This window comes from Vicia villosa, linkage group LG5 (genome assembly GCF_029867415.1).
Source record: "Vicia villosa cultivar HV-30 ecotype Madison, WI linkage group LG5, Vvil1.0, whole genome shotgun sequence".
Taxonomy (NCBI): domain Eukaryota; kingdom Viridiplantae; phylum Streptophyta; class Magnoliopsida; order Fabales; family Fabaceae; genus Vicia; species Vicia villosa.
The window spans coordinates 33,324,886-33,345,552 of NC_081184.1; the positions used below are offsets into that span (position 1 = coordinate 33,324,886).

The 20,667-nt window shown below is 30.2% G+C and overlaps 1 protein-coding gene across 1 annotated transcript; it reads right to left on the reverse strand.

The window, feature by feature from the left end:
• Positions 1–873: 873 nt before the first annotated feature.
• LOC131606483 (SPX domain-containing protein 3-like) lies at positions 874–3,035 on the reverse strand. Its single transcript, XM_058878707.1, has 3 exons — positions 2,689–3,035; positions 1,541–1,706; positions 874–1,338 (listed from the first exon to the last, which is right to left on the reverse strand). The coding sequence occupies exons 1-3, from the start codon at positions 2,935–2,937 to the stop codon at positions 977–979; spliced, it is 777 nt and encodes a 258-aa protein (XP_058734690.1). The 5' UTR covers positions 2,938–3,035; the 3' UTR covers positions 874–976.
• Between the last annotated feature and the right edge of the window lie 17,632 nt (positions 3,036–20,667).

A 20,667-nucleotide genomic window follows, 5' to 3' on the forward strand; every position in this document is an offset into this window, starting at 1 on the left:
GGTAAAGTAGTATTAACCCTTTTTTGTATTAAAAAATATACATCAGAAACAATTGCGCGTCCCGTACCAGAACTCGTGCGAACGCACGAGTTTGTTACTAGTTTTTTATATAAAGAAGATTTTGAAATGAGAAACCTCTTTACTATTTTCTACTTTTTTTTTTAATTTTTTCAATAGAGTTGTCTTAGTGTCGAAAGAGTGAAAAATCCTTCAGAGAATTGTGTTGCACTTGTGAGGCTTTTAATTTGTTTTATTCAAGAATGTGATTCTCTTGTAAAATATCTTAATAAAGGATTTGAAGGTTGTAAAAGAAACCTGAAAAAAATTGAGTGAAGGTTCTTGAGTTAAGCTTGTATAAAAGCTCTATTTATTATTATAAGGTTTGTGGGGTGTCATATATAAAAGTTCTAAGTGTTGTTGAAGGTTGTTTTGGCTGATCATGTAAAAATTTAAGGTTGATCTTAGTGAAACTTTCTAAAAAAAGTAATCTCTCTGTCATTTCTCTTCTTCTGTTGTTTATTTTGTTTTCGAAGTGACATATGGCTTTATTTTCTTCTTCTTTCCATCTTTCCCCAGTTAACTATGATGTTTAACTAACTGTCGATACACATTTAGATATTAAATAATATATTGCTAAATTATTCATTGAATTGTGTTCATTATCAGATACATCTATAAAAACAAAACGATACTTAATTTGATACTATAGCTCATTAAACCAACATAATGTAATTACCAAAAATAATTAATGACTAAACATTTATCCTAGAAATGGCTTTGTTTTCATCTCAAGTAACAAGTAATTTAACAAGTTTCTTAATCAAAATAAAAAATATAAATTAACATCAATTAAGTAACTTATATGTCCTCCAAAATGTGTCACACCCCATTATAAATATCTAATTTAAAATCAAATTGATGTACCTATAAATATAATCATCTAACTACCATCATAATTCATTATCAATTTGAATTTCTAAACAATTGGAACAGCAGCATTAAGCTGTATTGATTGAATAAGATCAGAATCTGGCAAATTGAGAGGAGGCAAAGAAAAAGCACTTTGTGTTGAACTTCCTTTTCTCATTTCTTGCATTGTAAGTAAAGCTGCAACAGTGTTTCTGAAAATCCCTTCACCAGCTACTACAATTTCTTCTCTTGCTCTTTCACCTTCTTCTTCAACCGGAAACACTGCGTCGATTATGCTTTCGCATTCTCTCACGAGTTTCGAAATTAAATCGGTTGTGAAGAAGGGTTGCTCCAATACTTTTTGAATGAATGGTAATCGAAGTAAACCTCCCGTTCTCTTATCATACTTTTTCAAAATTTTAGCCAACCCTAAAAAAATCAAAAATCAATTTACTTCGATTATTGTCTGATAAACATTAATAACTATTATAAATAAAAGTTATACATAATTTATATAGATCAAATATATTTATTATTCAATAAATTAAAAAATAATTTTTTGATTATTAAAAAAAAATTTATAAAAATAATCAAATTGAATATTTGAATATTATTGAGTTTATTTAAGCACCTGTATAATTAATGTTGCTGTAATTTACTAAGAGAACCATTTCACCATGAAAATCAACAATAGCTTTTCTTATTTTTTCCATTTCCTCTTTATAATCTTCTTCAGAAGCTTGAGTACCATTTGGTCCCCATAAATCAACTACTCTTTTGATTCTCTGTTGTACTTCCTGTATTCAAAATCCAATTGTAAAGTTCACAATATTTAACATTCATTTTTCAAAGTGGACAACAAAATATTATAAATCATAAAATATAATATATATTTATAAATTATAAGGTCACTTTTTTAAAAATATTTTATTTTCTAATCTGCCAAATTAAATAAAATTAGTATACATAATACATGTCATTAGTATTTTATGACTAATGTCAAACGGTTGATGTGATAATTATTTTATAAAGTTAAATTCTTATTTATTTTAATAAAATATTGATTTATAAATATCAACAAAATATTTATATTAATTTATAAATATAATATTTTCATTTCAGTTTATAGAAGATTTTAAAAATAAAGAAGTTATTTTTAAACACTGACAACATTTTTATTAACTTTTCTGTGTCCTTGCTGCAACAACCAGCTAGTAAAGGTATCACTCTTTCCCACAGAGGCAGGTAGGTATATTATTTACAAAATTTCAATCTTATATACTCTCTTAAATAATATTCCACGAATATTCCTTAGGCATAAACAAAGTAATTATCACGAATAATCAATTATCATTCACAATACTCAATCTCACAAAATAAATAACATGATAATTTTTTAGTTAATATATTGAAATGACAAATATTTTCACCTAAATAATAATGTTTTTAGTATTTAATTAATTTTTAAATATAAAAATTATATTTAAAGATTATAAAAAAATAGAAAACACACAAGGCTACCTTTCTACCTCCTAAATTTGATCTGTGTTAAATAAAAAGTGTTATGTGTTGTCTCCGCGACACGTAACAGATTCTTAGGACTAATGTCGTATTCAACAATCCATGCAGTTTTACAAACAAATATTTTAATATATATTTTATCAAAATTAAAATATTTCTAAAATAATTATTTTCAATTTAAAAAAAATAAGAAAAAACAGTTAAAAAATAATTTATTATTAATATTATTATTATAAGCAGAGAAAGTATTATTTTTACCTTGTGTCGGATAATGAAATCTTCCTCTTGTTCCATGAAGAATCCATTAAATTTATCAATCTCATTATTCAACAAATACATAAACTCAGCTTCACCTTTTCCATAACCAACCGAACCATTTAGCAAAGAACCCGGTGCCGTCGATAAAAGTCGCAAAAGTTTCTTCAACTCTTTATATGACAAAAACTTGTCTCTCCATTCAGGCAAAGTGTCTTGAACTTGTTGCTTCAATCTCTTCCCAAATTTCATAATGCTAATATTTTTGTGAAGATATTAAAAATAGGGTGTTAGAGGGGTTTATATTGGGAAAAAGTTTGATAGAATATTAGGGAGCATATGCTTAGCGTGTGATGTAGTGGCGGTTTTGAAAAGAAAAATAAAAAGGGTAATTAAGATGGAGGATAGGAATTGTTTGGAAGCATATTCTGTTAGTAATGTAATGTTACTATGGTCGTAGTTAGGACCAAGACTTTGAAAAATGAATTTTTCCACTTTTGTAGGTGGGTTGAGTTTAGTAACCAAAGGGAACAATGGAATGTGAGGTTTGTGAAGTGGGTCCTACTAATTGTTTTCTTCTTCCTTTTGTTGATTAATTTTTCTTTCAACAAGTTTATTTTTGTACTAAATTGCAAACCAATTCAAATAAATAAAAGAGAAATGCTATATGTACACCATCTTGCAACATCGTATCTCTTACATTGTAGTTATATATAATATTTTGCCTTTAACTAAAATTCCAATGAAAAAAAATAATAAAATAAGATAAAAAATGAACTGTATTGTATTTATATACGGTGTAGTGTTAAATTGGTATGTAAGGATAGCATTTCTCTAAATAAAAATATTTATTATTTTCGTTCTTAAATATAAAACTCTTAGAATAAATTGTGGGAATTAAGAAAATTTGTTATAGTAATAAATTTATGGTTTAATACATGTTTTAGTCCTTTAACTTAATTTTATGTTTCACTTTAGTCTCTTAACTAAAAAAACGTTATAAGTTAGTTCTTAACTTCATTTCTGTTATGCTATTTGGTCCCTTTCGTCAATTTATGCCAAAAAAAAAAATTAAGTTATGGTGACGTGGATACAACAAGGATCAAAGTACAAATGTGACTCAACATTTGTACTTTAAAGTAAGGTTTCCACTTAAGCTTCTCAAAAGATAAACAATGTTAATTTGAAAAACTTAAGTTTGAAACTCTATTTTATAATCCAAATGTGTTAGAACATGAAATGTTCTGATCAATATTTCTAGTTTTGATGATAATATTATATATGAATTTTGTATAAGACAATGTGGTACTCTAATTATTCACGTTTTCCATTTCAGGAAAAGTCTAAAAGAGTATGCACTAAATCATCTGGATGACTTCATCAGAACATGGTCTGGAAGACATCAGAATATGGTCTTGAGAAAATCAGAATATGATCTGGAAGGCATCAGAAGATGGCAATCAGAAGCAAGGCTCTGAAGATCTGATGGTATCACACTACAAAGAACATCCAAAGTCTGATGACTGAAGTTGCATCTGCACCAACGCTGAAGACTCTGATATTCAAACGTCTTTCTAATAGTCTGAGTCCAGAAGCAAGTACAAGATGAAAAAGCTACAACGTCAAATCTGTCTGACTGACAAAAGGAACGTTAGAAGCTACAAAAGACAAAGTCAGCAAGAGCAGTTGAAGCATGGCTCGAGGTAGTTGACAAAAGAGTGAAACATTAAATGCAACAGTATACTATTCACGCAAAGCATTTAATGCTACTCAACGGTCACTTTTCTCATTGCCTATAAAAGAGAAGTTCTGGATGCTGAAGAAATTAGAGATGCTAAAAGACCTTACGCTGCCAAATTGATTCTTAACGTTATCACACAAACAGCAAAGAAACTTCATCTTCAACCTCACAAATTTTGTAATATCTTAGTGAGTGTTAGAACTTAATCTTAAGAGAAAAATCACTTGGTGATTATAGCTTATTAAGAAGCACATTAAACTCTTGTAATATTGTTTTACTATTTGTAAAAGGAAATTCCTAGAGTGATCAAGTTGTGATTTGTATACTCTAGAAGACTTAGAAGTTGTCTAAGTGGAACACCATTGTAATCAAGGCTGATTAGTGGATTAAATCCTCAGTTGAGGTAAATCACTCTGAAAGGGGTGGACTGGAGTAGTTTGATTAACAACGAACCAAGATAAAAAGATTATTTTTTATCTGCCATTTTTTTAGAAACAACCCTTATTCAATCCCCCCCTTTCTAAGTGTTTTTCACTCCTTCAATTGACATCAGAGCGCCGGTTCTAGGTGCAAACACTTAACAGTGTTAGAGAAAAGATTCAGGAAGAAAAACACGCTATGTCAAATCCTACTCCAACACCAACCAATACTGAACAAAGCAACAATGGTAACTCTAGCTTTAATGGATTCAATAGACCACTAGTCTTTGATGGTGAGAACTTTGAATATTGGAAAGATAGACTTGAAAGTTACTTTCTATGCCAAGATGGTGATCTATGGGATTTAGTGTTGGATGGTTACACACATCCAGTAACTACTCGTGGAGTCAAGCTTAATAGACAGGCTATGAGTGATGATCAAAAGAAAGAGTTCAAAAATCACCACAAAGCAAGGACTATATTGTTAAATGACATTTCACATGTTGAGTATGAGAAGATCACAAACAGAGAAACTGCTCATGATATTTTTTAATCTCTGAAGATGACTCATGAAGGAAATGCACAAGTCAAGGAGACAAAAGCTCTGGCTCTCATCCAGAAGTATGAAGCTTTCAGAATGGAAGAAGATGAAAACATTGAAGCAATGTTCTCCGGATTCCAAACTCTGACAGATGGATTGAGGGTTCTTGACAAGGGATACACAAAAGCTGATCACGTTAAGAAGATAATCAGAAGTCTACCCAGAAGATGGGAACCAATGGTTACACCATTCAAGATTGCAAAGAATTTGAATGAAGTATCTCTTGAGGAGCTTATAAGTGCTCTGAGGAGTCATGAGCTTGAGCTTGATGCAAATGAGCCTCAGAAGAAAGGTAAGTCTATTGCTTTAAAATCTAAAAATAAACATTGTGCTAACGTTTTTCAGGCAGAAGAAGAAGGATCTGACCAGTCAGAGTCAGAAGAAGAAGATGAATTGTCTCTCTTATCCATAAGGGTGAATCAACTCTAGAAGAGCAAGAAAAGAATATTCAAGAACTTCAAGAAACCTGAAAAGGGAGAATCTTCTGAACACAGAAGATCTGGCAAGAAGAAGGTAGTGTGCTATGAATTCAAAGAACCCAGACACTTCAAGAATGAATTTCCTAAGCTTTAGAGGGAAAAGCCCAAAAAGAAGTTTGAAAAGAAGAAAGGCATGATGGCTACATGGGATGACTCTGATTCATATGATCAAGAGTCGGACTCTAAAGATGAGCAAGCCAACATAGCACTCATGGCAACAGTTGATGCTGAAGAAGAATCTACTTCTGATTCAGACTCTGAAGAGGTATTTTCTGAACTCACTAGAGAAGACTTTTCTAGCTTATCAGAACTTCTTGAAGTCAAGAGTAAACTTAGTCTCAAATACAAAAAAGCTCAAAAAGTTTTTTGCATCAGAAACTAAGAGATTTGAAATAGAAAACTCTGAACTAAAAGAAAAAGTTTTAAAATTAACTAAAGATGTTGTTTCTTTGAAAACATCTTCAAGTTCAGACACGTCTATTCCAAGCACTAATAATATTCTGAAAGAATATGACTTGAGCTTCAGAAAGTTCTTATCTAGAGGTATAGGCAGAAGTCAGTTAGCCTCTATGATTTATGGTGTTAGTGAAAACAAAAGGATAGGTATAGGTTTTGAGGGAGAAATTCCATATAAACTAGAACCTGTTGATGAAATGATTATTGAATACAAACCTTTGTATGAACAGTTTAAGTATGATCATTCTCATGATATCAAACACACATCGCATTCTAAAAGTTTCCATCTCACACACACAAAGAAACATGTTGTTGCACATTCTAAAAAAACTTATGTAAAATCTCAGTTCAATCAGAACGTGAGAAGGACTAACCCCAAAGGACCCAAAAGAATGTGGGTACCTAAGGATAAGATAATTCCTGTTGCAGATCTCTTTCAAAGCAAAAAAGACAAACATGTCATGGTACTTGGACTCTGGGTGCTCACGTCACATGACGGGAAAAAGGTCTATGTTCCAAAGTCTGGAAGTTAGATCTACAGGAGAAGTGAAGTTTGGAGGGAACCAGAAGGGCAAAATCATAGGCTCAGGAACCATATGTATTGGTAATTTTCCCCTATAACTAATGTTGTTTTAGTAGATGGATTAGCTCATAATTTATTGTCCATAAGTCAATTAAGTGACAATGGTTATGACATAATCTTTAATCAAAAGTCATGTAGAGCTGTTAGTCAAAAGGATGGCTCAATCCTATTTACAGGAAAAAGAAAGAACAACATTTATAAGATTGATCTTTCAGATCTTAAGAACCAACAGGTTACTTGCCTTCTGTCTGTTAACGACGAGCAGTGGGTCTGGCACAGAAGATTGGGTCATGTTAGTATGAGAAATATTTCTCAGATTAACAAACTCAATCTGGTCAGAGGACTCCCCAATCTGAAATATAAATCAGATGCTCTTTGTGAAGCATGTCAGAAAGGAAAGTTTTTAAAACCTGCGTTTAAATCTAAAAATGTTGTTTCCTCTTCTAGGCCTTTAGAACTTCTGCACATTGATTTGTTTGGCCCAGTCAAAATAGCATCAATCAGAGGCAAGAAATATGGATTGGTCATTGTAGATGACTACAGCAGATGGACATGGGTAAAGTTCTTAAAACACAAGGATGAGTCACATTCTGTGTTCTTTGACTTTTGTAATCAGATTCAATCTGAAAAGGAATGTAAAATCATAAAAGTCAGAAGTGACCATGGTGGTGAATTTGAGAACAGATTCTTTGAAATTTATTTCAAACAAAATGGTATTGCCCATGATTTCTCTTGTCCTAGAACTCCACAACAAAATGGAGATGTAGAACGAAAGAATAAGACTCTCCAAGAAATGGCCAGAACCATGATCAATGAGACTAATATGGCTAAGCATTTCTGGGCAGAAGCAATTAACACAGCATGTTATATTCAGAATAGAATCTCCATTAGGCTTATTCTCAATAAGACTCCTTATGAATTGTGGAATAACAGAAAACCCAACATTTCATATTTCCTACCATTTGGATGTGTTTGTTATATTCTGAATACTAAGGATCATCTGAACAAGTTTGATTCCAAAGCTCATAAGTGTTTCCTTCTTGGATATTCTGAACGCTCTAAGGGCTACAGAGTATACAATACTGAAACTCTGATAGTTCAGGAATCTCAATATCAGATTTGATGATAAGTTTGGCATTGAAAAGCCAAAGCAGAATGAGAATTTTGTAGATATAGACATTTCTGATCCAGATCATGAAGAATCCAGAGGAAAGGATGATTCAGAAGATCAAGTTGCAGCTTCTTTAGAGAATCTCAGAATATCTGAAGAGCCAACTCTCAGAAGATCTTCAAGAATCAACTCTGCTCATCCAGAAGATGTTATAATTGGAAAGAAAGATGATCCCATCAGAACAAGAGCATTTCTAAAGAACAACGCAAAATGTCAATTTGGTTTAGTATCTTTGATTGAGCCAACTTGTGTTGATAAAGCTCTGGAAGATGCTAACTGGATTATTGCTATGCAAGAAGAGTTAAATCAGTTTACAAGGAATGATGTTTGGGATCTGGTTCCAAGACCTAAAGGATTCAATATTATTGGAACAAAATGGGTATTCAGAAACAAGTTGAATGAGAAAGGTGAAGTGATAAAAAATAAAACCAGACTGGTTGCTCAGGGCTATAGTCAGCAAAAAGGTATTGACTATACTGAAACTTTTGCACCAGTGGCCAGGTTAGAATCTATTAGATTGTTAATTTCTTTTGCCACTCAGAATAACATCACTCTTTATCAGATGGATGTTAAGAGTGTCTTTTTAAATGGTTATATAGATAAATAAGTATATGTTCACCAACCTCCTGGTTTTGAAGACTCTAAGTCTCCAGAACATGTTTTTAAACTAAAGAAATCATTATACGGATTGAAGCAAGCTCCGAGAGCTTGGTATGAAAGATTAAGTTCTTTACTTGTGGATATTGGTTTCACAAGAGGAAAAGTAGACACAACTCTCTTATGTAAAACCTGTAAAAAGGATATTTTAATTTGTCAAATTTATGTTGATGATATTATTTTTGGAACATCTAATGCTACACTTGGAAAGGAACTTGCTAAGTCTATGCAGGCAGAATTTGAGATGAGCATGATGGGAGAAATCAAACATTTCCTAGGCACTCAGATCAATCAACCCTCTGAAGGAACCTATGTTCATCAGACTAAGTCTATATATATAAATTTTACTTTTTAGTAAAATATAATTTGTTACTTTAATGTTATTGATTTTAATTTTTTAATAATATAAATGTTTAATTTAATCTATTTTTATGTTTCAATTTTTAAATATAATTGATAAGCTCCATTCATTAAAATTAATTTTAATATATTATATTTTACATCAAATCAATTATTTTATAAAATTTTATAAAAAGTTTCATAATTGTAATTGTAATAATATATTCTAATTTAATTACATTAAAGTGGATCTTGATCAAATTAGTAATGACACATCGAAACAAAATTTATTGTGTCTTATATTTTTGTTTAAATTAAATAATTCTTCTACTTCAATAATCGATCAAAATTACATAACAAAGACTCTAAGATAATAGATTAAAAACTTAATTATGATTTTAGTCCTCCTATTTTTTTTAATTTATGAAATTAGTTTCTCTATTTTAAATTTAAATAGTTTTGATCTCCTATTTTATATTTAAATCATTTTTGTCCCCTTCTCATACTTTTACACTTAAAATTAATGATATTTTCACTTTTGAAATGACAAATTATCGTATATAAATTTATTGTTGAACTTTGTAGATAAAAATATAAATTAAAAAACAAAAAATGTCGTCGATTTTCTATGAAAAAAATCTGAGAAATTGACTAAAACTATTTGAATTTTAAATAGAAGAACCAAAACTGTTTGAATTTAAAATAGGAAAATTAATTTCGTGAATCAGACAAATTTGAGAGAGCAGAACTCTGTAATTTAGCCTAAATTAAATTGTGCTCATAGTTTCAATTAGTTAACCTTTAAGAGAAATAATTTATTATTATTATTATTATTATTATTATTATTATTATTATTATTATTACTATTATTATTATTATAAGAGGTAAAAATTCATCTAATTTAAGGATGTATTTATTTGCGATTCGATACGATTTTAATGATTAATTAAAAAATTCAATCTGAATTAATCTAATTTCATACAATTTAATTTGAATCGAATTTTACATATACAAATTATAGAATACGTTTTTATTAAAATTAAAAAAATTAATAAATAATAAATTTGATGTAATATATAATATATTAAAATTTAATATTACAAAATCAGAATAATGAATCATGATTGAAACAAATAAAATGATAAAAATACATAAATTAAGTTAAACTAATAAATAATATTAAAAAATTAAATATCACCAAATAATAAATTAACATAGTATATATTAATAAAAAAATAATTTAGTATACAAATATATTCACGCATTTCGATTGGATTGGTTTTGAAAAATCAATTTAAAATTCTATCTAAATCAAATAGTTTTTGCAAAATGACATCTAATCTAAGTACATTCAATAATATTAAAAAATAATAATTTTGAATTTTTTCAGATTGATTTGCAATTTTTATATGGATTGATTTGAATTTTAACTTCCTTAATATTTATTACAAATTATAGAATAAATATTTAACAAAATAACTCATTCATTTGAAATTTTAAAAGATATTGTAATTATTTCACACATATATCAGTAAAAATCACAAGATATTATATATTTACGGAGCATGGTACCAATATATCATCACATCGATAAAGAAGAATATTGCTAGTAATTAAAGTGATGTACAAAAATAAAATCATAAAAGAAACATAAACTATGCGTAAAAAAGGAAAAAGATATCCATGTCGTGATTGATAAGAGATCGTAATGTCTCTTTTCTAGAATGAAAATATTAAAGTTGGGGAAATAGCACCATGTGAGATGTGGGAACATTAGGATGATTCCATGGAATCTACTTGGAATCGACAAAGAAAATGGAAAATGTCTACATTCATGAGCATTAAAGAAATGATAATATCTATACTTTGTCAATAATGGAAAAACCAAAATGGAATATGTATATTTTTAGCTACAACAAGACATTTGGGAGAAAGGAAAAAAAGGCATTTGAAAAGAACTTATATTCTTGTAGGAGGGCATGGACATGGCCAATGTGTGATGCATGCCTCTAGACTATCTTGATATTACCTAACATTTTTGTATTGTGGATGCTTAAATTTATATAATATTAGCTTAACTATTTGTAATTATAGTTAGTTAAACATCTTGTTAATTAGGTATGAGAGTTTATTTTTATGTTCAAATGTTTATTTGTATGCCTTTTTCAATTCAATAGAATGTAGTTTCTAGGATATGATTGTTAAAATATTTTTTAAAATTTATGGCTTATAGCTTATAAGTTCATATGATAAAAAAAGATATGTCTAATAGCAATCTTTTTATTACAAATTTATAGTTTATTTTACTAATTTATAGTTTATTTTTCCGACGTTATTTTCAATAGCATTTTAGCTTGTAGTTTATAATTTTTCATTTTTTCTTCCACTTTTATACTTATTATTTTAACTAAAACCCCCCACCATCCTTAATAATTTAATTTAATTTAAAATAAAATAATTATATATTAAATATCTTTTATGTCATTTTACTTATCAATTAATTGAACTGTTAATTTTAACAAACACTTCAATTAGATTATCAACTATAACTTATCAGCCATCAGCTAAAAGTTATAAGATATCAGTCATCAGTCATCAATCATAACCTATAAGTTATAAGTTAACTTATCAGCCAACTGTTATTTTTACCAAATAGATCATTAGTTGTCATTGCATCTCTATTCAGTTTTTTTTATTTTTGTGTTTTGTGAATTCTTCAAATTGTGTCTCTTCTTTTGTCTCCAATAATAACACAAAACTACGTAGACTTTATCACAAATTATGTGAATATGTATTGCATTTATCTTAATGAAAATTCATAGTTGATTCTTGATTTTTATTCTTTGGCTAACAAAAGCTATCATATTGGGGCTCGTTCTATGTAAATTGTCTTGATTTCAAATAATAAAGAAAAGTTTATTGATGGACCACTTCAAAGACTTTTGATTTCTGATATATATTTCGGAATCCATTGCAAAACCAATCTTGTGGATTGATTGTGCAAGTGGTGTATGAAAGAATCTTAGAATTTGTTTGTCTCATAGTGATTTTTTTTTTTTGCATTTTTTATTTTCAAGAAGATATGAACAAGTTTCGTTAAGGTAATCTCGGTGTTTCTAACTATTATACACAATGAAAGTGTTTTAGGATGAATTAATGAACTATCACCGTATTCTCGTTTATAATTGTAGTTTTCCTTGTTCTCGTGGAGCTAAAAACGTTGTCAAAACATATCGTGTGCAGGATTACGTAATATGTTTTCTTAAAGGTTTGAATGAACGTTTTTCTCACTCAAAATCTCAAATCATCATGATGAATCCATTGTCTGACATTAATAAAACCTTTTCACTTGTTATTCAACAAGAACATGAATTACTTTGATAAAGCTTTGAATGCTTTGCAAGTTAATTCTACTCGGCAAAGTGCTTTCAATGGCAATAATTCTCAACAAGTTAAAAGGAAGATGTCAAGTTTCTGGTGATAAAGGTCACAATCATATTTGCACACACTGTGGATGCATAAATCATACATTTGATATAAACCCAAAGAAAAACAGTAGACAAATTCTTATGTCAATACCATTTTTAATAATGGATTTAACTCAACTGATTTTTCTCAAAATGGATCATCTTTTTCATGCTCGTTTAGTTTCACACAAGATCAATACAATAATATTATTGAGTTGCTGCAATAGTGAAAGATCAATTCTCAACATAAAGCCAATTCAGTGACCATTCTCAAGTCTTTGGTTCTATTTCAGGAAACATTGTCATCTCCCCCCCCCCTCTTTAACCAAACACAGTGTTTTGTAGATCCCTAGTTTTCATGTTAATTTAATCTTAGTTACTAAACGCTTTAGTAGCAAAGACTATCACTTGCATTTAATTATAATGTGTCAAATCATGAAGAATCATTATAAGGAAATGATTGGTACAACTAAGTTGCAAAGATGGCTACATGTGTTTCATTCTCCATTACCTCTATCAAATTTTTTTTTTTTGTAATTATGTTGTAAATAACAATCATTTTGAACTATTGAATTTGAAGTTTCGTCATATATCTAATATAGGTCTTTAATAAATTGTTAAACATTTTCCTTTTTTTTCAATATAAAAATAATATGCATTCTTGCGAGTTATGTCATTTTGCATAACAAAAAAAAAGTTACCATTTCTAAATAGTGTTATTGTTTTATCACCACCCTTCGATATATTGCATGCAACCATATGGGATCTCTTTTCTATTGTTTCACTTTTGGGTCACACATTTTTTCTTACTATTGTTGATGATTATAGTAGATTAACTTGGATAATTTTCCTAAATTCAAATATGAAATAAAAAAACATCTGATAAAATTTATATCCCTTATGCAAACTCATTTTGCTACTCTTTTAAAGTGTTTAAGGTCAGATAATATACTTAATTTGTTCGCCTTTAGAAATTTCTTCTTTCAAAAGGTATAATTCACCATAAAACTTGTGTTGAAATTTGTGAACAAGTGATCTCAAGCACAACAGGGGTGAATTGTAGTTTTTGAAATTCGTGATTAATTAGATCCTTTTCTCGATTTAGATCGTGTTAGTATTTTCTTAAGAGTAAATTGCAACGAAGTAAAAATAAATAGCAGAAATTTAAAGAGAGTAAGGGTTAGAGAGATTGCACCAGAGAGTTATCCAAGTATGGCCGAACGTTGGCCTAATCCTGTCCCTAAGAGGTCTTCTTGAGATTTTGACTATAAACTTTTATCTTTTATAGGTTATGCCCATGAACCTTAATACAAGTTAATCTTGAGATTTTTACACACTTATCCCCAACCAAATATAGGTTTTACCCTATGATAAGCTAATGAATCTTCTTAGAGATTTCCAGGCTAATCTTAATAGCCAAGGACGAAACTTTTTTTTGACAAAGCTCAATACACCACAACAGAGATTTTAAGACTGGTTTATCTCACGAACCAAATTCAACCCTCTTAAGGTTATTACACTCTTAATATTTAAACAAAAAACACAACCACTTACAAGATTTTCCTCACAAGCAAAACTTCACTTACTAGCACTAAGGCAAAATCAAGTGAAAAAAATATTTTCTAAGGAGAGAGAGAGAGAGAGAGAGAGAGAGAGAGAGAGAGAGAGAGAGAGAGAGAGAAATAATTTAGAAATATAAATTCCAAAAGAAAATGTAAAACGTTAGAAAATGTGAAATGAAGTGGAGGCGAACCTCCTTTATATAGGAGTTAGAAAAACCAAAAATGTAATGATCCATGGGCCAAATTAATGATTCGGTTGATTGGCACAAAACTTCAATTGATTGGCCAGCTCATTTTTAATCGATTAGCAAGTCCAAAAAGGAAATATTTGATATAGAGTTATTGCAAGTCATTAATAAGTTGTCCTAAGCTCTTGGTTAATCGATTAGATCTTCTGCAATCCATTGTCATTCCTTCAATCGATTGGTTGGATCAAAAAAGTTTTTCCAATCCATTGGCACTACTTACCAATTGATTGTTTAGTTCGAAAATAATTTGGAAAAAACTTGGACAACTCTTTAATCCCTTGGCTGGGCTTAGAAGATAATTTTTCTGATAAAAACATTTGAAAATATATTTTTAGGATGTGAGTGTGTGTGCGAGTTGTCTTAGTACTTCTAATTTATTCCCTTACTTTTACATTACTCAAGTCACTCGGACAATTAAACAGACATGACTTGGCTAGCTTTCATACAGCTTCAAGATTCTTTTCTATATTGCTTCTCATCATGTAAGAAATTTGATCTTTATTTTCCTTTTATTGATGATGTATGCAATGTTTCTCTATTTAGATCATCATCATCAAGGTTGAAGAGTTGATGCCAGTTGCCACCAACTTTAATAATAGTTTTTGTCATCAAAACTCCATATGGATCTTCTACAGGATTTTCAACTTTACACCTACAAGTACATAGATCAACACTCTCCTCCATTTTGATGATGACAACACATCTCTCATGGAGGTGGTAAAAGAAATAAGATATATATATATATATATATATATATATATATATATATATATATATATGTATATATATATATATATATATAGAGAGAGAGAGAGAGATTAAACTCCCCTTCAATTAGGTAGAGAGTATACTTCTCCCCATTTGTCGAAATCAAAAATGTGAATAAAAATATATGCAATAAAGTAGGCAAGCATAAGCACATAGATGCACATATATCACATGTAGGCATTTTAGTTCATGCATGATTTGTTCAATTTGGTTCTTATGAAAAATACGTTTTCTTTAGGATGGGGATTAGTAAAAATATCTACGAGCTGATTAGATGAAGTTATAAATTCAAGCACACATTTCCCTTTTTCAACATGATCTATAGTAAAATGGTGCCTAACTTCGATATGTTTAGCCTAAAGTGAAGTATTAAGTTTTTTGTGAGGTTTATTGCGCTAGTATAGTCACACCTTATTGGGATAGCTTCTAGTTATACACCATAGTCATTGAGTTGTTGCTTCATCCAAATCAGTTGAGGTCAACAGCTACTGGCAAGAACGTATTCTGCCTCATTTGTGGATAGTGCAACACTTTCTTATTTCTTGCTATTCTATGAGACAAGTGAGTTCCCAAGTAAGTTATAAGTATCGATGAAACTTTTCCTATCCAATCTACATGAAGAGAAATGCTTTTGATAATGACAACTAATAATTTAAGTGCAAGCATACCAAGCGATCAAAGATGTAATCATACCAAGCAGACAAAGCTAGGGTTTAAAGATCACTACAAAGTCCTCTAATGATTGGCACCTTATGACTTTCTTAGCAAGTGTACTAATACGGTCGAAGTAATAAAATGAACATTATCTCCATAGGGATTGCAAATTTAACAAGGTATTCATCGCATAGTTTAAAGTAAATATGATGAAAGCGATTAGATCTTATTTGAATACGATGACTTTCTCATATTGATTTTGCAGAAAATAGTTGCACTGGTAAAAGAAATGATAATGAGAAAGCGATTAGATCTTATTTGAATCTCTTAATTTTCCTATGTTGATGATTGTGCATTACTTAAATTGAAATGACTTTATAATTTTATAGCGAATTAACAATACCACTACTCAATTCGTTGGTATTTAGCTCACAAATTTTGACTACAATTCCCTAATTCCTCAGGTAAAATTGAAGTAACACTAGGCGATGTATGTGCTTTAATTCTCTAGCAACAACTTATAACTACCTATTCCTAGTTAATTACGAAGTTGAACAACTGATTATTTCAGATCGGTAGATTTATGGTAAATAATCCATACTCGTCTAATTTCACTTTGCGAGCTCGTCAACACAAAAAGAGCATTAAGAATAAAAGCAATTGAATAACAATTATAAATTTTAAATATTTAAATAACATCAAACAAAGTAAAATCATAGATAAATAATGAAATACCATGAGTTGATATGAAGAGTACATGAAAATCAATGAAGAAATATGTCTCCAATGGCTCCAAAGCTCTCTAAATTCGTGCTTGAAAATATCTTGTCGTAACTTTCTCGTATAAAATTAAGAAACCCTAAAAAGTAGCCTACTTTTCTATTTAGCTGCCCAAACCTGTCATAATTTCGCTCCATCACTACCACGATGCCTTGTATCGCAATCACAACAATTTTCCATCACGCCCCTGTTGAGACCATCGTGATCGCGAGAAATCTAAAGGTTTTTTTTTTCTTTTTTCCTTTCTTTTTCTTAATAATTTTTCTAAGCCCCCAATAATACTTCCCTTAGCTATTTTATTCATTTCTTTATCATTTTAGCTCCTCTTTTACTCGAAAGTTGACCATATTGAAAATACTCGTAAATATTACGTAATGACAAGTATCATTAGAACCTAAATAGAATATGACTCAAGCCTCATCTCAAAGTAAAGCTCAATCAAGTGTCTAAAATATTGAAGTATCTAACAAGTATTGAGGTGTGTGAAAGTTCACCCTAACACATATGAGTGAATAAGCATTGTAAAAGCATAAGGGTATTCTCATAAAGTTATATGGCTAATCGCATACACACTAAAAAAAGTTTCATCACTTACTTTTCTCAAGAAAATATTTCAAAATATTTCTTGAAGTCCTACTAGATGAATTAGGAGTTGTCACAAAAGTTCTTGGCAATTTTTCATACTGGTCAATTGATTGGAACTTATACCTAATTGATTGGGTTAGTGCAAAAACGTGCCTTAAACTTTTAAGACAACATCTTAATGAACTATAATAGCTATATATCTTTTATTTCTTTTTGAACTTTCTAATCAATTATTTTTAGGTCAACCAATCAATTGATGCATATGCCAATCAATTACTCATCAATTCAGGCCCCAAAAAATTTCCTTTTTGTGCCAACCTCTAGCCTGCTAATAGAGATCCCTTACCTCACATTTTCACATCCATAAACATGAACTCTCATACCTTATTCCTCTCTTTTTCTCTCTCTCTCTCTCTTGCAAGTGAGACATTTGTAATTCTGGAAAGGTAGTATTGTAAAATCACAAGAGAAATTTTTTACCTTGGTTTAATAATTCATCTATTTATTTGAGTTCGAAGCTAAAACCATGTAAAAGCTTTAGTTTAGGGATTTAGTTAATAAGTCATCAGTTCGGTTCGAAGGCTTAATCCATTAATTGGTTTGAGATTAGCCCGATATTAAAATATAAAGTTGGTTGGTGGTTAGTCTTTGTAAAACCTCTATTAGATTCAAAAGTTAAGCCCGAGTAAAACCTTGCTAAGGTTGGAGATAAGCCTGATATAAAATATCCTAGGTTCGTGAGTTCAGCTCGAATTAAAAGCTCACCCAGGTTCAAGATTAGCCCGTGTAAAATGTTGGTTTAAAACTAGAAGACTAACTTCTCCAAGTTTTTGTTTGGAAATAAGAGTAACCACTTCAATCTATTATTTGAAAGGAAGACCCACCGCTTCTCTCCTTGTTTGGTGTTAGGTTGGAAGTTAGCCACAAACTTCATTTTCCTTGTGAAGAGGGTTCAAGAGTTCAACTTACTAAAAACTCTTAAGTTTATTGGATACTCTTAAGAGAAAATCTTAGGGAACGTATTGGGTCTTTTTCTTTTGACTGAACCTCTATAAATTCTGGTGTTATCTCTTTATCCCTTAACTTTTTATTTTCTGCTGCTTACTTTTAAAACTTTTCTAAAATGTTTTCAAACTCTAATTTGATCCTAAAAGTTTTTCAAACTCTAATTTTTCTAAAACACACTATTCACCCCCTCTTGTGTGCGGAGTCATATGTCCAACAGCATTTTGTCTATCCTATTTCACATTACTTCTTTATTTCCAAAAATATGATATTCTATGAATAGTGTTTCCCTTTTAAAAAAATCCTAAACCTAAAAATGAACCTATTTCTAGTCAACAAAGTGTACTTGGGTTATAATGCTGATGTTTTTCCTATTTCTAGATCAACTCATAATCCTACTTCTAGCTATAATCAGATTCTTATGCCTCACCCTAGTCTTAATCCATGTCCCACATCTATTCATAATCATATTGTTAGTCCTATTCTTGGTCCTGGTACTAGCTATGACACTAATACTAATACTAATTCTAGTCATCAATCTAGCCATGGTCCTATCCAGGCCTCCAAAAATTAGGGTCCTCATAATTTCTTAGGCTTTAGAAATTTTAAAATAAAGTATTTATATACATGGAGAGTTGAACAGCTATAATGTAATTCATTTGGCGCAACGGTTCTATAGTTTTCAATACTACATTGAAACGTGGGTTCTACCCATGCAGGCTAAGTCTCATAACTTTAAGAATATATATATATATATATATATATATATATATATATATATATATATATATATATATATCGGAATTGAGCCTCAATTATTTGAGACGGCCTTGCGATCGAATATTAGTAAAAATAAGATATTTTTTATATTAGTTACACGAATAAATGACTAATTCTGATGTTGTTGTTATTATTTATAATTTAAATAGATGATGTTCTTTTTTCAAAAAAATATATATATTTTATTAGAGGTCCATTTTTATTATTGGCCCTGAGCCTCTAAAATGTCGGGACCGGCCCTGGTCCTATCTTGACCTAAGCCAAGAAACTTGCCCCAGTCATAACACTAATACTTACCCTAGTTCTTATCAAAATAATACTATCTCAGTTAAACCTATACATAGAGGATCAACTAGAACTTCCTTTCCCCTAATTATCTTGAAAATTATCATTGTTATGTAACCTCAATTCCTCATTATTATCATTCACAATGTTATCGTATCCATTATACATTATACATTGTTCTCCCTATTTATCGTATCCACAATGTTCTCCCTATTTAAACATTATTGTTATTCTATATCATCTACCATTGAACTTAAATTTTTTGTCAAGCTTCTAAACTTGACTCTTGAAGCAAATCAAGGGACGTTAAATTATGTGCTCTTGCTGAAAACTATATTTGGTTTGTGGTAGATCTTCCCCTTGTGAAAATTCCAATTAATTGAGAGGTATAAATCTTGTTTAGTTGTGAAAGACTATACTCAAATGGAAGGTGTGGATTATTTGGGTACCTTTTCACCAGTAAAAAAGATTAATACTGTTAGAGTTTTATTGTCCTTAGCACCTATTATTGGCTGACAATTAGATCAACTAGATGTTAATAATGATTTTTTTCAAAGTGAGTTCATTGAAGAAGTTTACATGAGTTTCTCACTTTACCATCCTATTGTGGATCTATGCGTTTGCAGGTATTGTCAAGGTGATCCAAGGTGGTGAAGTTTGTTGACAGCAAAACTTCAAGTCAACTAAGTAGCTATTTGGTTTTGATGATGAGAACACTTAATATCAATTGAAATCCAGTGAAGTTCTTATCTGTTAAAGATAGCACGAGTGATCAAAGATACTCAAGATGGTTTATCAAGGTATCCTCTTGAACCAAGCTATCCTTTTAAAGATGATCTTGAATATCAAGTCATGTCTTTGAAGTCTAGCTAAATGATTAGGAAAATGTCTAATAAGTTGGAAGCTTATTTACAATTAAATAACCTATTAGCCCTAGTTCTATAATCGATTATTTCCCTTTGTTACCCTCACAATTGATTGGGAAGAGTCTCTCAATACTAGAAATCAAAACATTCATTTTAGGTGTCAAATAATTGATTGGCATAATCTATTATACCACTCCTTGGCGTATAAATAGAGAGCTTCGCTATAACTTTTTCACATCCAAAAAAGAGCTTTGATCTTACTTTCTCATTCTCTCTCATTTTCACAAGAAGAAAAGCTCTCTTTTGGATCGTGAAGATCAGCTATCAACATCTCCACAACAGTTCTTGAGTTTAGCCTGGTTAAAACCTCTATCGGTGACATTAGCTTGTATAAAATCTCACTTGGTTCCTAATTTCATGTTGGTAAAATCTCAGTTCGTTCGAGATTAGTCCATGTAAAATCTCAACTCGGTTCGTGGTCAGCCCGTATCCCGATTCCATTCATAGGATAGCCAACTTAAAAGTGCATCTTAAAT

Coding starts and splice junctions, on each gene's coding strand:
- LOC131606483 (XM_058878707.1), bottom strand. CDS start 2,937: ATGAAATTTGGGAAGAGATTGAAGCAACAAGTTCAAGACACTTTGCCT. Junction 1,707..2,688: donor ATTTCATTATCCGACACAAG/GTAAAAATAATA, acceptor TTTTGAATACAG/GAAGTACAACAGAGAATCAA. Junction 1,339..1,540: donor CAGCAACATTAATTATACAG/GTGCTTAAATAA, acceptor TGATTTTTTTAG/GGTTGGCTAAAATTTTGAAA.